A 16,516-nucleotide genomic window follows, 5' to 3' on the forward strand; every position below is an offset into this window, starting at 1 on the left:
GAATCCTTTCGATTGGTGTATATCTGGAATCATCCAGTTCCACCCTACCACCCCAAACTCAAGACCACTCAGGCTGACTTCGAGTTATGGCACAGGACAGCGTCTCAAGGTTCATTTACTGACTTACTCAGTTCTTAAGTCACTTCTGCAGGAGCACTGAAAAATAACTCTTAAAGATATTAAGGTGCATTCCTATCTAAACTTAGCACACAGAGTGCTTTATATCCACTACATTGTTGGACGCTCAGTCCCTGTAAGTGGTAGCATTTTTTAAAAATATTTTAAAAAACAGCATTTGCAACGGACATTTGCCTACAGATAAACACTGGGGCATGGGCTCAAATAAGGAGGGATTCCTGGGTAGTTCTCTAGAATGTGCAAAAGATGCCTGCCATCACATGGGCATGAATAACTGCAACCCCTCCCGTGTGTGTGTGTGTGTGTGAAAATCTGTGAATAACATGACTCTCAGTGCTACATGCTGAGAAACAGACTTCAGCGATTCTGCAAACCTACTGAGAAAAGAGCTATAAAATGGGAAAAGGAAGAGTGATGATTTTTATACATATATTACAATCCAATCGCAAGTAATAAAAGTATTCCTGCAATCTTTACAGCCCAGAAAGTGCTCAGCATCAGACAGGAGGAAGCGGGCGGGGAGAGGTGGGGCCTTGGCTTTCTATGGGAATTCCTCACCCTTAGACCCCCTGGGAAAGAGAGAGAAGATGGAAACTGCGCTGGGGTGCAGCTTGGTGGTAGCATGCGTGCCTAGCATGCTGAGGCCCTGGGTTCCATCCCCAACACCATAAAAAAAACAAACAAACAGAAAACTTGAGAGCTACGGGCTATCCCTCTCGGAAACAAACAATAATAAAACACTGCTGCGGTGACTGTAAGAGTTCTCCTTTCTTACTTTTTCCCAAAAGGTAAGCGGCAGGCTTTCACTCGGCTGCACTAGAAGAGTAAACTCATCATTTGCGGTGCGCAGCCAGAGCCAAACGACCTTTAAGCCGCTCTTCCTCACCCCATCTGCTCCCGTCTAACCAGTCATCCGGTCTTTGGCATTCGACCTTGACAGCATTTAAAATCTCCACCTCTCTCCTTCTTCGGCCTACTGCACGTCTTGCCTGGGTTATCACTGACTCACCCGAGTCTTGCTGGGCCCTCCCACTCCACACCGGAAGCTCCTGCTACAGTTTGGATCTGAAGCACCCCCCCAAAGCCCACGTGACGAAGGCTGAGTCCTCAGTCTCTGGTGGACTGCAAGGTGGGGGAACCCTCGGGAGGCCGGCCTGCCAGGAGGCCTTTCAGCCACTGGGCTGTTCCTGCAAAGGGCCCTGAGGCCCCGGCTCCTTCCTGGTTTTGCTCCTGGCTGTAAAGTGAGTGGTTCTGTCAGCCACACACTCCCACCATGATGCACTGCCTCCCCCCAGAGCAAAAAGAAATGCGGCCAAGTAATCAAGATTATAGGCCAAGGGCCGGGGATTTAGCTCAAAGATTCCCCCGCCGCCTGCCTTGCAAGCACAAGGACCTGAGTTCGATCCCCAGTACCACCCCCCCACCCCCCCCACCCCCACCCCCGGCCAAAACCAAAAAGATTATGGGCCAAAATACCCCTTTTCTACCTGGGTGTGGCGGCACACTCTGGTAATCGCAGCGTTCTGAGAAACTGAGCCAGGAAGATTGCAAGCTTGAGGTCAGACAGCAGATTAGTGAGAACTTATCTCAAAAATTAAAAAAAAAAAAAAAGGAATGCTAGGGATGTAGATTAATACCAAGGTCCTGGGTTTAATTTCCAGTGCTGCAAACAAACACAAAAACAAACAAAATCTCTTCTCTTTGAGTTGATCGCCTCAAACATTCATTAGGGTGCCAGAGAGCTGATCAGTCCGGCTCCCAAGCATGACCTACAGCCTGAGGTGCACACGAGGAGCTGGTGGCTATGCAAAAAAAGGAGGGTTTCTATTTATCTCATGCTTTATTTTATAACCCATTTATGGCATACATATGTAATAGCCAACATAACTATGTTCTGTGTAGGATTAAAATGTTTTATTGAGGGACTATGAGTGTAGCTCAGTGGTACAGTACTTGCCTGACGCCTGTGAAGCCCAGGGTTCAATTCCCAGTACTTCAAAATGTCTTACTGATAAAGTACATGCTTTAGAACATTTAGTGGCCACTACCCTATATACAGGGAGTGATTTTTTAAAAAATATCCATCTTTTCATGTTAATTCTTTTGCTTAAGCCACTCCATGGCTTTTCTTTTACCCAGAAAGTCCAAAATCTGAAAGTTCCTACAGCTTGTGAAGCATCTTCCTCTCTGGTCCTGCCATAACCAACTCCCTCCCCTGAGTATGGGGTTCAGCCTGACCCTTCCGTCCTTTCGATATCAGGCATTTTCCATGGGAAATCTTCTCAGATGCCGTTCCCTCTTCCTCCACAAAGTGTTAGGTTTCAGTTAAAATGTCATTTTCTTCCCCTGACACTCCCCCCAATCCTAGTCCAATCCCAAATGCCTTCAGTTAAACTTTCTCCTAGCATCCTGCATTTCCCATTATGACACCTATTACAGTTGCCACTTCTGGTTTTTGTCCATTGTCTTCCAAAATAGCCCATAATCTTTATGAGAATTTGATCAACATGGAAGATTCCAGCACCCTTCAATGTGCCCAATAAATAGACACTGAACGAAAGAACAAATTAAAGTAGCAGCATTCACCTCACATTTAGTTCTAGGAGTTAGGGAACCTCAGTGGGTCCCCAGGTCACCACCTCGTGGAGTCTCTGGTCCATCCTAGGAACTACTTCACCTTTATGGTAGTGCTTTAAGTTGGCAACTGTTGTATGAATGCATGTGTGTGGATATGTGACTTTTTGTGACCCTGCCAGCAAGACTCAGCCATGATTATCAGTCTGCTTCTCCGTGGGACACTTCGAGATGGCCCTGGATAGGTGTCTTTCACCTGGATTTCCAGCATCTTCTGCAAATCTCCCAGAGCAATTGCTGGTAGGTACGCATAACTCCTGTTTCTGCTTCTGCCCCAAGATTCTCTTCAGAACTCAAGCCCTGTCATGCATCTTTGGGAATGGTGCAAAGTAGGTATTTCATAAGTGACTGGAGAGCTCTGCTGTTCCATGAGTTTCTTTTATAGGAAAAAAATTTCAGCTTGCTCAATTTCCATGGTTCTCAAAATTTTACCACTATTCCTTATAACTTTTTTTTGGATCCAGGGACTGGTTTTGTGAAAGACAATTTTCCCACAGACTGAGGAAGGAGGAGGTTAAAATTTTTTTAAAATCAGTGTATGTCTGTAATACATATTATACTCTGTAGTGCTAGCATCACTGCCTCAGATGCACTGTGATCATCAGGCACTGGATTCTGGTAAGGAGAACACAAGGTCCATCACACGCACAGTTCCCAGTAGGGTTCATGCTCCTACCAGAATCTGATCCACTGCTGATCGGACCAGAGGTGGAGCTCAGGCAGTGAGGCAGGCAGGTGATGGGGAGCAGCTGTAACTACACAGGCTGCTTCACCTCCTTTCCTGACTCTCACTTCCTGCTTTGCAGCCTGGTTCCTGTGACAGGGGTTGAGGACCCCTGGCTTCACGCAAGGCAAACACTCTGAGATTTCCTCACACACTTTCCTGTGGTTCATTAAATACCACTGACATCAACAGTGAGAGAGAATTCACCCTTAGTTCTACTTTTTATCTTCTCCCTTTTAGAGAAAATAACTTAAAAAGAGACAGTGAGTAACTTGGGAGCTGAGTTGCAAACCTAGACTAAAGAGCAAACAGGTCATGGACATCGCTTTTGTCCACATACACAGGATCTAAACAAGAAAGAGGAAAGCAAGGACACACTGATGTTCCTGGTATTCATACAAAATGGAAATGATGGAGTTTAAATGCCTTCTTGGGACTTATGACAGGAGGAATTTTAAACAGGGAAAGTGACTGGGTTTTTGTTAGGATGTCAACTGCATTCAGATTTCTTCCTCCAGTACTGGGACTGAACCCAGGGCCCATGCAATGAGCTGCCCCCCAGCCCTTTTAAAAAGTTGTATTTTGAGGGCCGAGGATTTAGCTCAGCGGTTCTGCCACCTGCCTCGCAAGTGCAAGGTCCTGAGTTTGATCACTGGTACCAAAAAAAAAAAAGTATTTTGAAACAAAGTCTCCCTCCAAAGTTCTCTAAGTTGCTAAGTTACCTGGGCTGGGCATGAACTTGTGATCCTCCTGCCTCAGTCTCCCGGTGTGGGTAGACCTGGCTTCATATCATTTATATTTTCCTTTCTTTGAACAACTGTCTCAAATACAATTTTATTGATCTATGTGGTATCCATAGCATTCTACACACAGACTCTTTTCTTCTTTTCTCTCTTTCTTGCAGTTCTGGGGATGGAATCTAGGGGCTCACATCTCCTAGGCAAGTGCTCCACCACTGATGCAGCCCCTGTGCAGGAGATTCTTAACCTTGGCCCCTGAGTTGTTTACCTTTCAAGCTGGGATTGGAATACGGGTTCTACTCGCTCACTTAAGCATCAGGAACTGTGGTGGCATAGTTACCATACATGGGCAGAGAGCCTCAGAGCTTGGGGGGGGGTACGACTGCTTCAGCCCAGCAGTTATACAAATGCACAGGGAGTGCTGCAAAAGGCAAAGCCTCTGCTGTCCTTAAAAATGCTAAATCCTTAAAGCAACTAAAGGAAACTAACAAGCATATCCTTAGTTGCTGGAGTTAATAGCTGGGATATAATAGTCAAAATATCAGCTCAATCTGATGGGTTTACGTGGCTGCTACCCTAAATAACTTTTGACCCTTGTCCTCAGAGAAGTATAAGAGCAGTTCCTTTCAGTAATGGTAGCATAACTGTTCTTTCTTTTTTCACTGGTAGTGAGTCACAAATGTGGACCTACAGACTGTCCCCAAACAAGATGCATTCCAATAGTTTCTTTCTAAGTCAGTTGTTAGGAACTTGGAAGTTTCCCACAGAAACAATTTGAGATGTGGGGGTTTAGATTTCCAGATATGGCCAAAACCCCCACATTAACCCATGAGTAATTTTTGTAAAGATGCCCAGCATGCACAACAATGCTTTCTGGTAAGAGAATGTTTCCAAGCTTCTAAGATGGGGCTGGTTTTTTTTTGTTTTTTTGGTTTTTTTTAAGGAGGAAAGGTTTATTTTAGCTCAGTTTGTAGAGGTTTCAGTCCAGTTAGCTGGCTCCACGGCAAGGTGGTATGGCAGAGGGGCGTGCAGAGGAGAAACAGTCCATAGCAGGTCAGGCAGGAGGCAGCGAGGCAGGAGGCAGCGAGGCAGAAGGCAGTGAGCGGTGAGCTTGTTTTCTTCTTATATTCCATCCAGGATACAAACCTGTTGGTGCCACCCACACCAAGGATGGGCTTCCCATTATCCACAACCAGAACCATGCTAAACCAATCAGTAGACTAATTTTGTTATCACACACCCTTAATCCATATTCACATACCCTAAATCCAGTCACCCCTGGAAAGCCCCACCTGTGAGTGCATGAGGCTTTGGAGGGACATCTAGCTACAAGCCATAACATTTATCATTTCTGCTCTGATCTTTAGTTTTAGGGCCTCTAGAGGCAATTTCCTGACAAAATCTGAGGAGAGATCACCATCACCATTCATTTTAAGACAGTACAAGAGACCAGGAATAATGAGAATTTTAGGAAATATCATAGGAAGAGATAAAACAGCTTCTTTCACAGAATGACTGATAATTCTGGAAAACTGACAGAATCAATAGTCACAATTGTAGAACAATATTTCAGCATATTTTCCAATTACATGATCAACTTACAAAATCAATAGAATTCCTCAACACTGGTAATAGACATACAATAAGATAAGAACCTCTCAATAATTGTTTCTAATAATGTACCTAGGAATTAACTAAGAAAATGAAGACCTTTGGAGAAAACTTCAAAGATTTTTTTAAAAAGGAGGTGAAGCGGGGGAGGGATGGTAAATAAAGCAAGATATAGCATGTACAGACACAAATTCCCTATGATGAATGTTGTCATCATGTATATCATAAGTATACCAATAAAGGTTTTGCTTCAAAAAGTAAAAAATAAAAATAAAGGTATTTGACCCAAGTGTGGTGGCATAGACTTGTACCCCCAGCATTCTGGGGGGCTGAAGCAGAAGGATTGAAAGTTCAAGACCCATCCAGGCAATCTAGCAACTTAGTGACACTGTCTCAAAATAAAAAATAAAAAAGGGCTGGGCTGGGGATGCAGTTCAGTTTGAAGGCTTTAGATTCAATACCCAGTGCCACAAAACAAAATAAAAGGCATTAGGGGTCATAAAATAAGAAGTTTAAAAGGACTGAAATGTTGCAAAGTATGTTCTCCACATACAATGGAATGAAATTAGAAAACAATATCAAAAGAAAAATTTAAAAACACAAGATTTTGGGGAGAGATTTTACAATTAAAGCATAATAGAATAATTACAAGTTCTGAGTAATTAGAAAATAAAAATATAAAGAGCTCAGTGGTGTAATGTACCTGGGTTCAATCTCCAGGACCAAAAAAAAAATTACTCTTAAAGCCATTGTCTATCTGTGAAACAAATTTAAAATAATTTTGAGAAGAGAGAGTTTTAGAACCCAGGCCTGGTGGCACACGTCTGTAATCCCAGCACTTGGTCCCAGCACTCTGGAGGCTGAGGCAGGGGGATTACCATGAGTTCAAGGCCACCCTAGGCTATACAGTGAGCTCAAAGCCAGTCTGGACTACATATCGAGACTCCGCCTCAAAACAACAACAATAACAACAAAACCAAAAAAAAAAAAGAGGGAGAGAGAGTTTTAGGGTCTCAATGACCTTCTCAAGGCTTGGAGAACTTTCCCCATGGAGAACTTTGGAGCTGATTGTATAATACTGAATTGTACTTGGAAAAAGCCTCTCATTTTATTTTATAATATCTGTACTGTAATCAAAGCAACACTAGGCCGGGGATGCAGCTCAGCAGCACTGCGCCTGCCTGGCAAGTGTAAGGTCCTGAGTTCAATCCCCAATGCCAGAAACACACACACACACACACACACACACACACACACACACACACAAAATACCTAACAACAACGACAAAATAAAACAAAGTAACACTGACCTACATAGTTGGGTTAAAAGTCAGACAAAGGAAAGAAAAGTCATATAGAAGGGGCAAGAAGACTTCACTTCCAAATGACCTGACATTTGTTAATACTTTGCTCAGAGTCCATACTCTTAAGAGAAACAAACCAGACACATGTATTCAAATATTGCATTCTTCCTCTGGTGTGAGAAACTGAAAGTGGAAATAAGGACCAAAATGTGTAACAGATACTGGGAAACAGGAAAAAAAATATTCAAATGGAAAAGGGAACAAGGGAGGGGAGAGGGGCAAAGGAAGGAAGAGACAAGAGAAAAAAAGAGAATAGAAGGAATAAAATGGAAACGAAGCTTTTGTAAATAAGGAGTGGAAGAGGGGTTGAAGGGACAGGACGGGATGGGAAAAAAGCATTAAGATACATCATGTACTGGTACAAATTCCCTATGATGAATGTGATCATTATGTATATCCAAAATGTACCAATAAAATTAATTTTAAAACACTTCGGTCAGAGAAATGCAAAGTCTACCTAGTGGGGAGGCTCTGGAATGCGAGGCTATCCTGAGACTGCAGGGAGCAGAGCCCTGGCTGTCATACTGGGTACGCAGGTTTGCCCGGGGCGGGGTGGGGTGGGGTGGTGGACCTACAGCTGGACCATCAAAGGAGGCCTAGAGAGACATGCTGTCCTTCTAGCTGGGACCTTGCAGGTGAAAGATACTGATACAGTTTCTTGATCCAGTCTCCAGTTGATGGGCATTTGGGCTGTTTCCAAGCTTTACCTATTACAAACTGTGCTGCTATGAACATGCGTGCACATATATCACTGTGGTATGATTCTTTTAATTCTTTGGGGAAGATCCCCAGCAGGGGAATAGCTGGGTCAAATGTGACTTCCAGTCCTAGTTCTTTGAGGTATCTCCTTACTGATTTCCACAGTGGTTGCACCAGTCTACACTCCCACCAGCAGTGGAGCAGGGTTCCTCTTTGCCCACAGCCCCACTAGCATTTGCTATTGGTTGAGTTCTTGATAGCAGCCATTCTTTGTGGGGTGAAGTGGAATCTCAGTGTTGTTTTCATCTGCATCTCTCGAATGACCAGAGATGTTGAACATTTTTTCATATGTTTATTTGCCATTTCTACTTCTTTGTCTGAGAAATGTCTGTTTATTTCAGATGCCCATTTTTGGATTGAGTCTTTAAATTTGGGAGGTCTGATTTTTTTTAAGTTCTTTATAGATTCTAGATAGTAGACCTTTGTCTGAGGGACTGCTGGTGAAAATTTTTTCCCACATTGTGTGTTGTGTCTTCACACTGCTGGTGGTTTCTCTTGCTGTGCAGAAGCTTTTTAGTAAAATGAGATCCTACTTGTTGATTGTTTGTGCTAGTTTACGGGCAACTGAGGTTTTTTTTTATAAAATGGAGTACTACTCAGCCATCAAAAATGAGAAATTAGAGACATTTATTGCTAAATGGATGCACATTGAGGCGATACTCTTAAGTGAAATAAATAGGACACACATGTGTAAATACCAAATAGTTTCTCTGGTGTGAGAAACTGAAAGTATAAATAAGGACCAAAAGGTATAATAGATAATGTGAAATAGGAAGAAAAGGGGCAAAGGGGAAGGAAGTGGGAGAGCTAGGGGAAAGGAAAGAAGGGAATGGAGTTAATATGAGAAAATGAAAAAATGGAACAAAGTCTTTGTAAATAGGGAGGACTGGAGGGGTTGAAGGGAGGGCAGGGGAAGCGGGAAAAATAAGAACCAAGAGAGACTATGTAAAGGTGCAAATTTCCAATGATGAATGTCATTATATTGTACACCTAAAATGTACCAATAAAAGGATATATATAAAAGTAAAAGAAGGATACTGATACAGACAGCTGAAGAAACAGCTAGAGACCTCACGCTCATCAGGAAAACTGTACAGTTCTACGGTTTGGGTTATGTCATAGGTGTCAGGAAATAGAGCAGGGCCAGAGGCCACCAGCCTTTTCAACTGGAAATCAGTCTCGGGGCTCTGTGTGAAGACAAAGTCCTCTGAACAGTCAGAAGGGCTCGTGGGCTGACATGGAAGGGAGCTATCGAAATTTAAAACCACAGGAAGAACAGAGTAAGGGCTGGTGGATGTTCCGAGGCGGGAGGGCACATTCATCTCGGCTGGAAGGATCGGGCTCGACTGCTGGAGTGACTGCTCTGGCTGCTTCAGCTGCTTCCTCAGTTTGAACCGCCTGTTCCTGAGCCAGACCTTTATTGCTTTCTCCTCTAGGCCGAGTCCCACAGCCAGCTCTTCCTGGAGGTTCTTATCTGGGAACATGGTCTGGCCAAACAGAGCCTCCTGAGCTGGGGCTTCTTGTGAGGAGGCTCCTGGCTGGGGCAGCAAGGACCCCACGGTGGGAGGGAGTCCACTCCTCGGGACGGGCATCCATTAGCCTTTGTCATGGTCTTGCATCCAGAGGCTTTCTTCCCTTCTGGCCGGAACGCCAGTCTGCTCTCTGCCGAGCATGGGCTCTGTGGTAATTGCTGGGTCCATATTATTTCACTTATTCCTCTAAATGATCTCATCTGTGAGGCCAGCTGTATAATCCATGTGTAAGGAAGGGAGCATGAAAGCTTGGTGACATTAGGCAACTTGTCTAAATTGATGAATTTTTTTTTTTGGTACTGGGGATTGAACTCGGGAACTTGTGCTGGTGAGGCAGGCACCAGAACCACTGAGCTAAATCCCCGGCCCTTAAATTGATGAATTTAGTGAGAGCCAGGACTTCAACCCAACCCTACTTTCCTCCCAAGCCACTTATTCCAGGGACTTGGAGAACATTTGCAACAGCTTGTTTTTCAGTTTCCCAGTTAAGCGTTCATCCAGGTGACAATCATCCCCTCAGCGCACAGAGGGGTGACTCAGGCAGTCCCTGGTGTGTCCGTCAGGAGGACAGAGCTGGAAGTCTGGTGGCCACTGCGAGCCACCCAAACATGGACACTCAGCCGAGGACGGCCATGCAGGACGAGCTGATGTGTCGCCACTGTGATCCGCGTTGCTTCAGAGCAACAGCCGACGCAGGGGCATCTCGAGCTGGCCGTTTTGCAGGCCTCACAGGGGACCCTGAAGATGTGGGTTTCAGCCCAGGGAGTGCCTGACCTACCCCCAGTGAGCAACATGAGAGGTACGAGGGGACTGGGGATGGAATCCAGGGCTTTTCCACGGAGCCACATCACCAGCTCCCCACCAGCCTTTTTACTTTGAGACGGTGTCTTTCTGTCACTAAACTCCCTGAGCTGAGTGTGAGACCCTCCTGGCTCAGTCTCCAACAGTGCTGGGATTACAGCATGTGCACCATCATTCCCAGCTCTTTAATTAATAGACGAGACCAGCTTGAGCTATTTAATGTTGCAGAGAAAGGGAAGCTGGAAGAGGCAAGTGGTGCAGAGATCTCTAGAATGTCTTCATTATAATTTAGTTTCTTGAACAAATACTATAGTTTAAAACCATCCCTCACCCTCACATAAATAACCACTGTTAGAATTGGGGGGGTGGTGGTTACTAGGGATTGAACCAAACCCTTTCACACTGAGCTGTATCTCCGGCCCAGTTTTAAATTTTGAGACATGGTCTTACTAAATTGTTAAGTGGGACTCGAAATTGTAGTCTTCCTGCCTCAGCCTCTCAAAGTGCTGGGATTACAAGCCTGTGCTTTCAACACCATCTCACTGTTAGTAATTTTATTGTGCATCCTTTCAGTTTTTTTCTTATGAATAGATAAGCAATTATAAATATTTATGTATTCTTATTTTTCCACCTACCCCCCTTATTTATTAAAAAGTAGCATATGCCCTGTTATGTCTTGTGTCTAGATGTCCTTCAAAGCCTCGTGCAGTCGTGGGTGGGGCTTTCTCAGAGGTGGCTGGGTCTAGAGTGTGCGGTGCTGGGATGGATTCATGGTGCGATGCTAGGCTCAAGGACACTAGGATTAAGGGAGTGAGTGCTGCCCACCCTAAGTAGCCTGGATAAGAAAAAGGGGCAGAGAGATGCTGCTAAGGTCCCCCTGTTGCTTTGCTACCTTCTGTCCGCCATGAGCTGTTCTCCTCTGCGATGCCCCTCTGCCATGTGCCACTCTGCCGTGCAGACAGCCGATTATGGACAGAAACCTCTACAAACTGTGAGCTAAATAAACCTTCCCTCTTTAACTTTGAGTGACGGGTATTTTGTCTCAACAATGAGAAAAGTAACTAACACATGGCCCATAGGTATTTTGAACAACAACTTTCTTTATATATTACTACTGTATGTATTTTACTATTTAAAATGATCAGACTTAGCTGGTTGCAGCTACAATCCCAGTGCTCAGGAGGCTGAGCCAGAAGGACGGAAACTTTGAGGTTATCTTGGGCTATGTAGTAAGGCCCTATTTCAAAAGAGAAATCACTTAATTAAAAAGTATGGGGGCCGGGGATTTAGCTTTTAGCTCAGTAGTTCCACCACCTGCCTCACAAGCAGAAGGACCCGACCGAGTTCGATCCCCGGTACCAAAAAAAAAAGTATGATTTTACTAACCAATATCAAGCATTGGGATCCAGAACAGGGACAGTCGCTTTCAGAGGAGGACGTACCCCAAGTCAGGTTTACATCTACGGCACTAAGCCTTAAGCAGTGCAGGTTTACGTTGCTGCTGCTGTGACACCAGGTACAGAGCTCATCCTGCTTTCTTCAGCGTTTCACAAATACCCGTTCATGTGTCTGCCTCACTGACTTGTGAGTTTGCTGAGGCTCATTTATCTTTGTACCAACAACATCTAATGCAATGTTGGGCAAATGCAAGCTATTAAATGAATGTCTCATGACAGTGCATAGAAGAACGTGGCTGACCCACAGGCTGAAAGGACACGGAAGGAAGAAGGAAGGAAGAAAGGAAGGAAGGAAGGGAGGGAGGGAGGGAGGGAGGAATGGCACCTTCCCTCTCTGGTGGCACTGTTCAGTGAAACACCGTGGAGACGTGTTAAGGAAAATCGGGCAACAGAGGAGAGAAGGAAGATACCAGGAGGAAGGGAAACATGACTGGAGATCACTGAGCGTCCAGGAGGGAATTAGGGCATAGGACATCGTGGAGTTTGGTCTGAACAGGAAGTGAAAATAATGGTAGCAAAGTCAGATTATGCATATGACGCTCAAATTAAAACAGATTTTTTTTTTCTCCCAGAGAAAAATCAAGTAAAGTGGTTAAGAAAGGAGACCTGGGTAGCAAATGTTTTAAATAGTTGGGACTGAGAGGAAAGCTGACTGAAAAGTAACAGCTGCTGTGCAGCCCTTCTGGAATAAGGCCAACTGTAACTTCAATGAACATGTAAGCGTTGATAAGCAACACTGAGAGTCTATTTGAGGCTGGAGATTACACAATTCTCATTCTTTTATGTCAGATACTGTGTGAGGGTACTCGGGAGCTTCCATCCAGTCGAGAGAAGGCCATCTGTATTTTCAAAATATATTTAGTTCCAACGTCCTTACCTGATTTCTAAAGACATCACAACACAGTTAGCGCTCCAATATAATATGCGGTCACTGCTTCTACATACCCTGCCCATATATGAGAAAAGTTAACCTCTTAGACACTCAATTATGCAAAATAATTGGGCCAGCAGGCCCTCTACTCCCAGAAGGTGTGCTGTATCAAGCGCTGACAGTTCCAAAAGAGAAGATAATTTCTAGACCCGTTAAGGGAAAGAACTGGTACAAAAAATGTGTTTTTGTAAACTATTAAAAACAAACAGGGCCGGGGATTTAGCTCAGTGGTTTTGCCACCTGCTGCGCAAGCGCAAGGACCCGAGTTCGATCCCCGGTACCAAAAAACCCAAAACAACAGCAACAAAAAACACAAACTGGTGGATTCCATCCTCGAAGATTTTATTAGAGTATTTAAAGGCAAGAGGTTAGTTCTGTGTGACCTAGGACTCAAACCGAATGGGCCCTGCCGGAAACTTACCCGGCGAGTTAAACGCGGTTAGGTGTGGGTCTCCAGCCGCACGCAGCGCGGGAGAAGCATGCGGGAAAGAGGTGGGTTTACTCAAACGCAGTACAACCACAAATGAACAGGAAAAATCATGCATCGGTTCCATTTAAATGACTCTAAAAGTTCCCATACTGACTTTTCCAAATGTTATGAGAAACACGGTGCCTTTCAAGTTCAGGTTTGCAAAATAATTCACCCTTTCTGCTTAGAATCCTATCTCCATATTTGTAGGTATATTTTAGGGAGATTTTTCAGAAAGCGTTTGGGCTTTAACTTCTGAAAGCTAATAATTTCAGCTAACGGCCGTATTTCTTACAAATCTGTTTTTGATAATAGGTTCCCAGCTCATTTTATACACATCTTCTCAATAAAAAATTACTTAGTATTGGGTTCTCCCATGGAAAAAGCAATTTAAAAAGTTCTCATAGCCGTTACCCATCCTCTTCTTTTCTATAAAATTCAGCTGTGTCTTGTATTTCCCATATTCTTTTTAGATCAGGTCTCTGTGAATAGGAACTCTTTTGTCAAGGAATCCACCCTCAGAACTCCTGCAAATGTGCCAATAGATATGTTTAGAAATATTCTTTGAAAATACTGTCTTAACATGAAACTGAAAACAAATCAATGTTCACCAATCTTGGCTAAACAAACTGTAATACAGCTCTATGAAGAAGTATTAAATAGCAAGTGAAACAAGGCCAGTCTATGGACTGACATCGGAAGAGGTCCAATAATAGTTTTACATGGACAAAACAGTGTGGACCAATATGCACATCCTGATCTAATTTTTGTTTTGTTTTAAAATTACAATTGAGTATCTGTAGAGATAAAATAGTCTCAGGGTTACAAAAACCGTTTCAGAGTACATAAAATGATGGAAAATTTCCAAATATTTTTATGAAGCAAGCATAACACTAATACCAAATTTGTAAAGATAGTGCATAAAGAAAAACTTATAGGTTAGTATTGCTTACAAAAGTTGATGCAAAAATCTAAAAATATTAACAAGTAGACTCTGTCACCACAGTGAGAAAACAATTCACCACAACCCAGGGGTTTTTTTTGTGGCAGGAACGTAAGGATGGCTGAACATTAGGGAGCAGTGAGGTCGCCTTCCCCTCCAAGGAGAAAGACCATGATTACCTCGGGAGATGCAGACATGCTTCTGACGCGGCCCACAGCATTCCGGGTGAATGTCTGGGAAGAGGACTTGATGAATAATATTACACATTACACATTATGAAAGCCGGACTTTTGTTTAGCACAGAAATGGCGCAGGTTTCCTACTAAGGTGGAAAAAGACAAGGACGCCCTCAGTCTCCACCCGTTCATAAACTGTTAGCGAGGCAAGTGGACGAGAGAAAACAGAGAGCGGGCCGGGAAGAGCTAAACCCGGTCTACCTGAGCTAACCTGAAGCGCACCAGGAAAAGGTCAGAGAAGTAATCATAAACCCTGAGTCGGAACAGAGTGTAGAGGTATGTGGTGTGAGCGTGTCCCCCGAGAGTTGGGCTAATCCTCAAATTTGTGTTGAAGGTGTTCAGAGGGGCCTCCGGGGACAATCGGCAGAGGGTGAGGGCTCCACCGCACTGTGGCTCTGTAAGAGGAGAGCGACCAGTGCCGCGCCCAGGCCAGCTCCCTGTCTCCGCGACGCCACGTGGAGTCGTCCCCCCGCCGGGCAACAAACAACCTCAATTCTCCCCCGCTCCCTGCCCCAGGACACCGCTGAGCTGCATCCCCAGGCCTTTCTGTTACTTATTTTGAGGCAGACTCTCACTGAATTGCCCAGGCTAGCATAAAATTCACAGCCCTTCTCCCTCAGCTTCTCTAGGAGCTGGGGTGACAGGCATGAGCCACTACGCCCTGCAAATCTTTATTCTTTTTTTGGTACCAGAGATCAAACTTAACTTGTGTGCTTGCGAGGCAGAGAGCGAAACCACTGAGCTAAATCCCCGGCCCTCTATTCTTTTTTTTTTTTTTCTTAAATTCTTTTATTGGTACATTTTAGGTATACAATACATTTACATTTATCATTGAGAACTTGTACCTGTACATGATGCATCTTGGTTCTTATTTTTTCCCCATTCCCGGTGCTCCCTTCACCCCCTGCACCCTTCCCTGTTTACAAAGACTTTGTTTCCATTTTTCCTTTTCTCATATTTTTTCCTTTCCTTTCTTTCCTTTCCCCTACCCCTCTCACTTTCCCTACCCCTTTCGACCTTTTCTTCCTATTCTACATTATCTATTATTCTTTTTTTTTTTTTTTTTTTTGGTACCAGGGATCGAACTCGGGTCCTTGTGCTTTCGAGGCAGGTGGCGGAACCACTGAGCTAAATCCCTGCCCCTCAATTACTCATTTTAATCTTTATTTACACTTTCATTTTCTCACACTAGAGAAACTATTCGGTATTTACACGTGTGTCCTATTTATTTCACTTAAGAGTATCACCTCAATGTGCATCCATTTAGCTACAAATGTCTCTAGTTTCTCATTCTTTATGGCTGAGTAGTACTCCATTTTATAAAAAAACCCCACATCTTCTTTATCCAGTCTCCAGTTGATGGGCACTTGGGCTGTCTCCAGGTTTTAGCTATTACAAACTGTGCCACTATAAACATAGCTGCACGTATATTGCTGTGGTATGATTCTTTTAATTCTTTTGGAAAGATACCCAGCAGGGGAATAGCTGGGTCAAATGGGACTTCCATCCTAGTTCTTTGAGGTATCTCCATACGGATTTCCACAGTGCTTGCACCAGTCTACACTCCCACCAGCAGTGGAGCAGGGTTCCTCTTTGCCCACAGCCCCACCAGCATTTGTTATTGGTTGAGTTCTTGATAGCAGCCATTCTTTGTGGGGTGAAGTGGAATCTCAGTGTTGTTTTCATCTGCATCTCTCGCATGACCAGTGATGTTGAACATTTTTTCACATATTTGCTGCTTTTACTTCTTTGTCTGAAAATGTCTCCTCATTTCAGATGCCCATTTTTTAATTGGGTCTTTAAATATGGGAGGTCTGATTTTTTAAAGTTCTTTATATATTCTAGATAGTAGTCCTTTGTCTGAGGTACAAACCTCCATTCTTTATATATTACCCAGCCTGTGGTATTCAGTCATAGTAACAGAAAATGGACTAAGAGCAGGATATAAAATTAATATGCAGAGGCTGGGGTGTAGCTCAGTGGTGGAGTCCTTGCATCTCAAAAAAATATATAAAAAATCAATAGCCTTCAAATATGCAAATAATGCTAGAATATAAAATGGAAGAAAAAAACTTTTCAAATAGCAACAACAAAGTATTTAGGATGAACTAAAGAAATGTGAAAAATCTACATAAAGAAAAGGACAAAATTACTAGTGAAAAAACACAAAAGTATAG

The 16,516-nt window shown here is 43.7% G+C and overlaps 1 protein-coding gene across 1 annotated transcript in view; it reads right to left on the reverse strand.

The window, feature by feature from the left end:
• Positions 1-9,767, reverse strand: part of LOC147829449 (uncharacterized) — a 30,899-nt gene extending 21,132 nt beyond the window's left edge. Inside the window, exon 1 of the mRNA XM_087205736.1 lies at positions 9,009-9,767. Within this exon, the coding sequence (XP_087061862.1) occupies positions 9,009-9,562 (554 nt within the window). The 5' untranslated portion in view covers positions 9,563-9,767. The remainder of the gene's footprint in view (positions 1-9,008) is intronic.
• Positions 9,768-16,516: the final 6,749 nt, after the last annotated feature.

Source organism: Heterocephalus glaber, unplaced genomic scaffold (assembly GCF_053883595.1).
Source record: "Heterocephalus glaber isolate CG9 unplaced genomic scaffold, H.glaber_assembly_v1.0 deba00000613, whole genome shotgun sequence".
Classification (NCBI taxonomy): Eukaryota; Metazoa; Chordata; class Mammalia; order Rodentia; family Bathyergidae; genus Heterocephalus; species Heterocephalus glaber.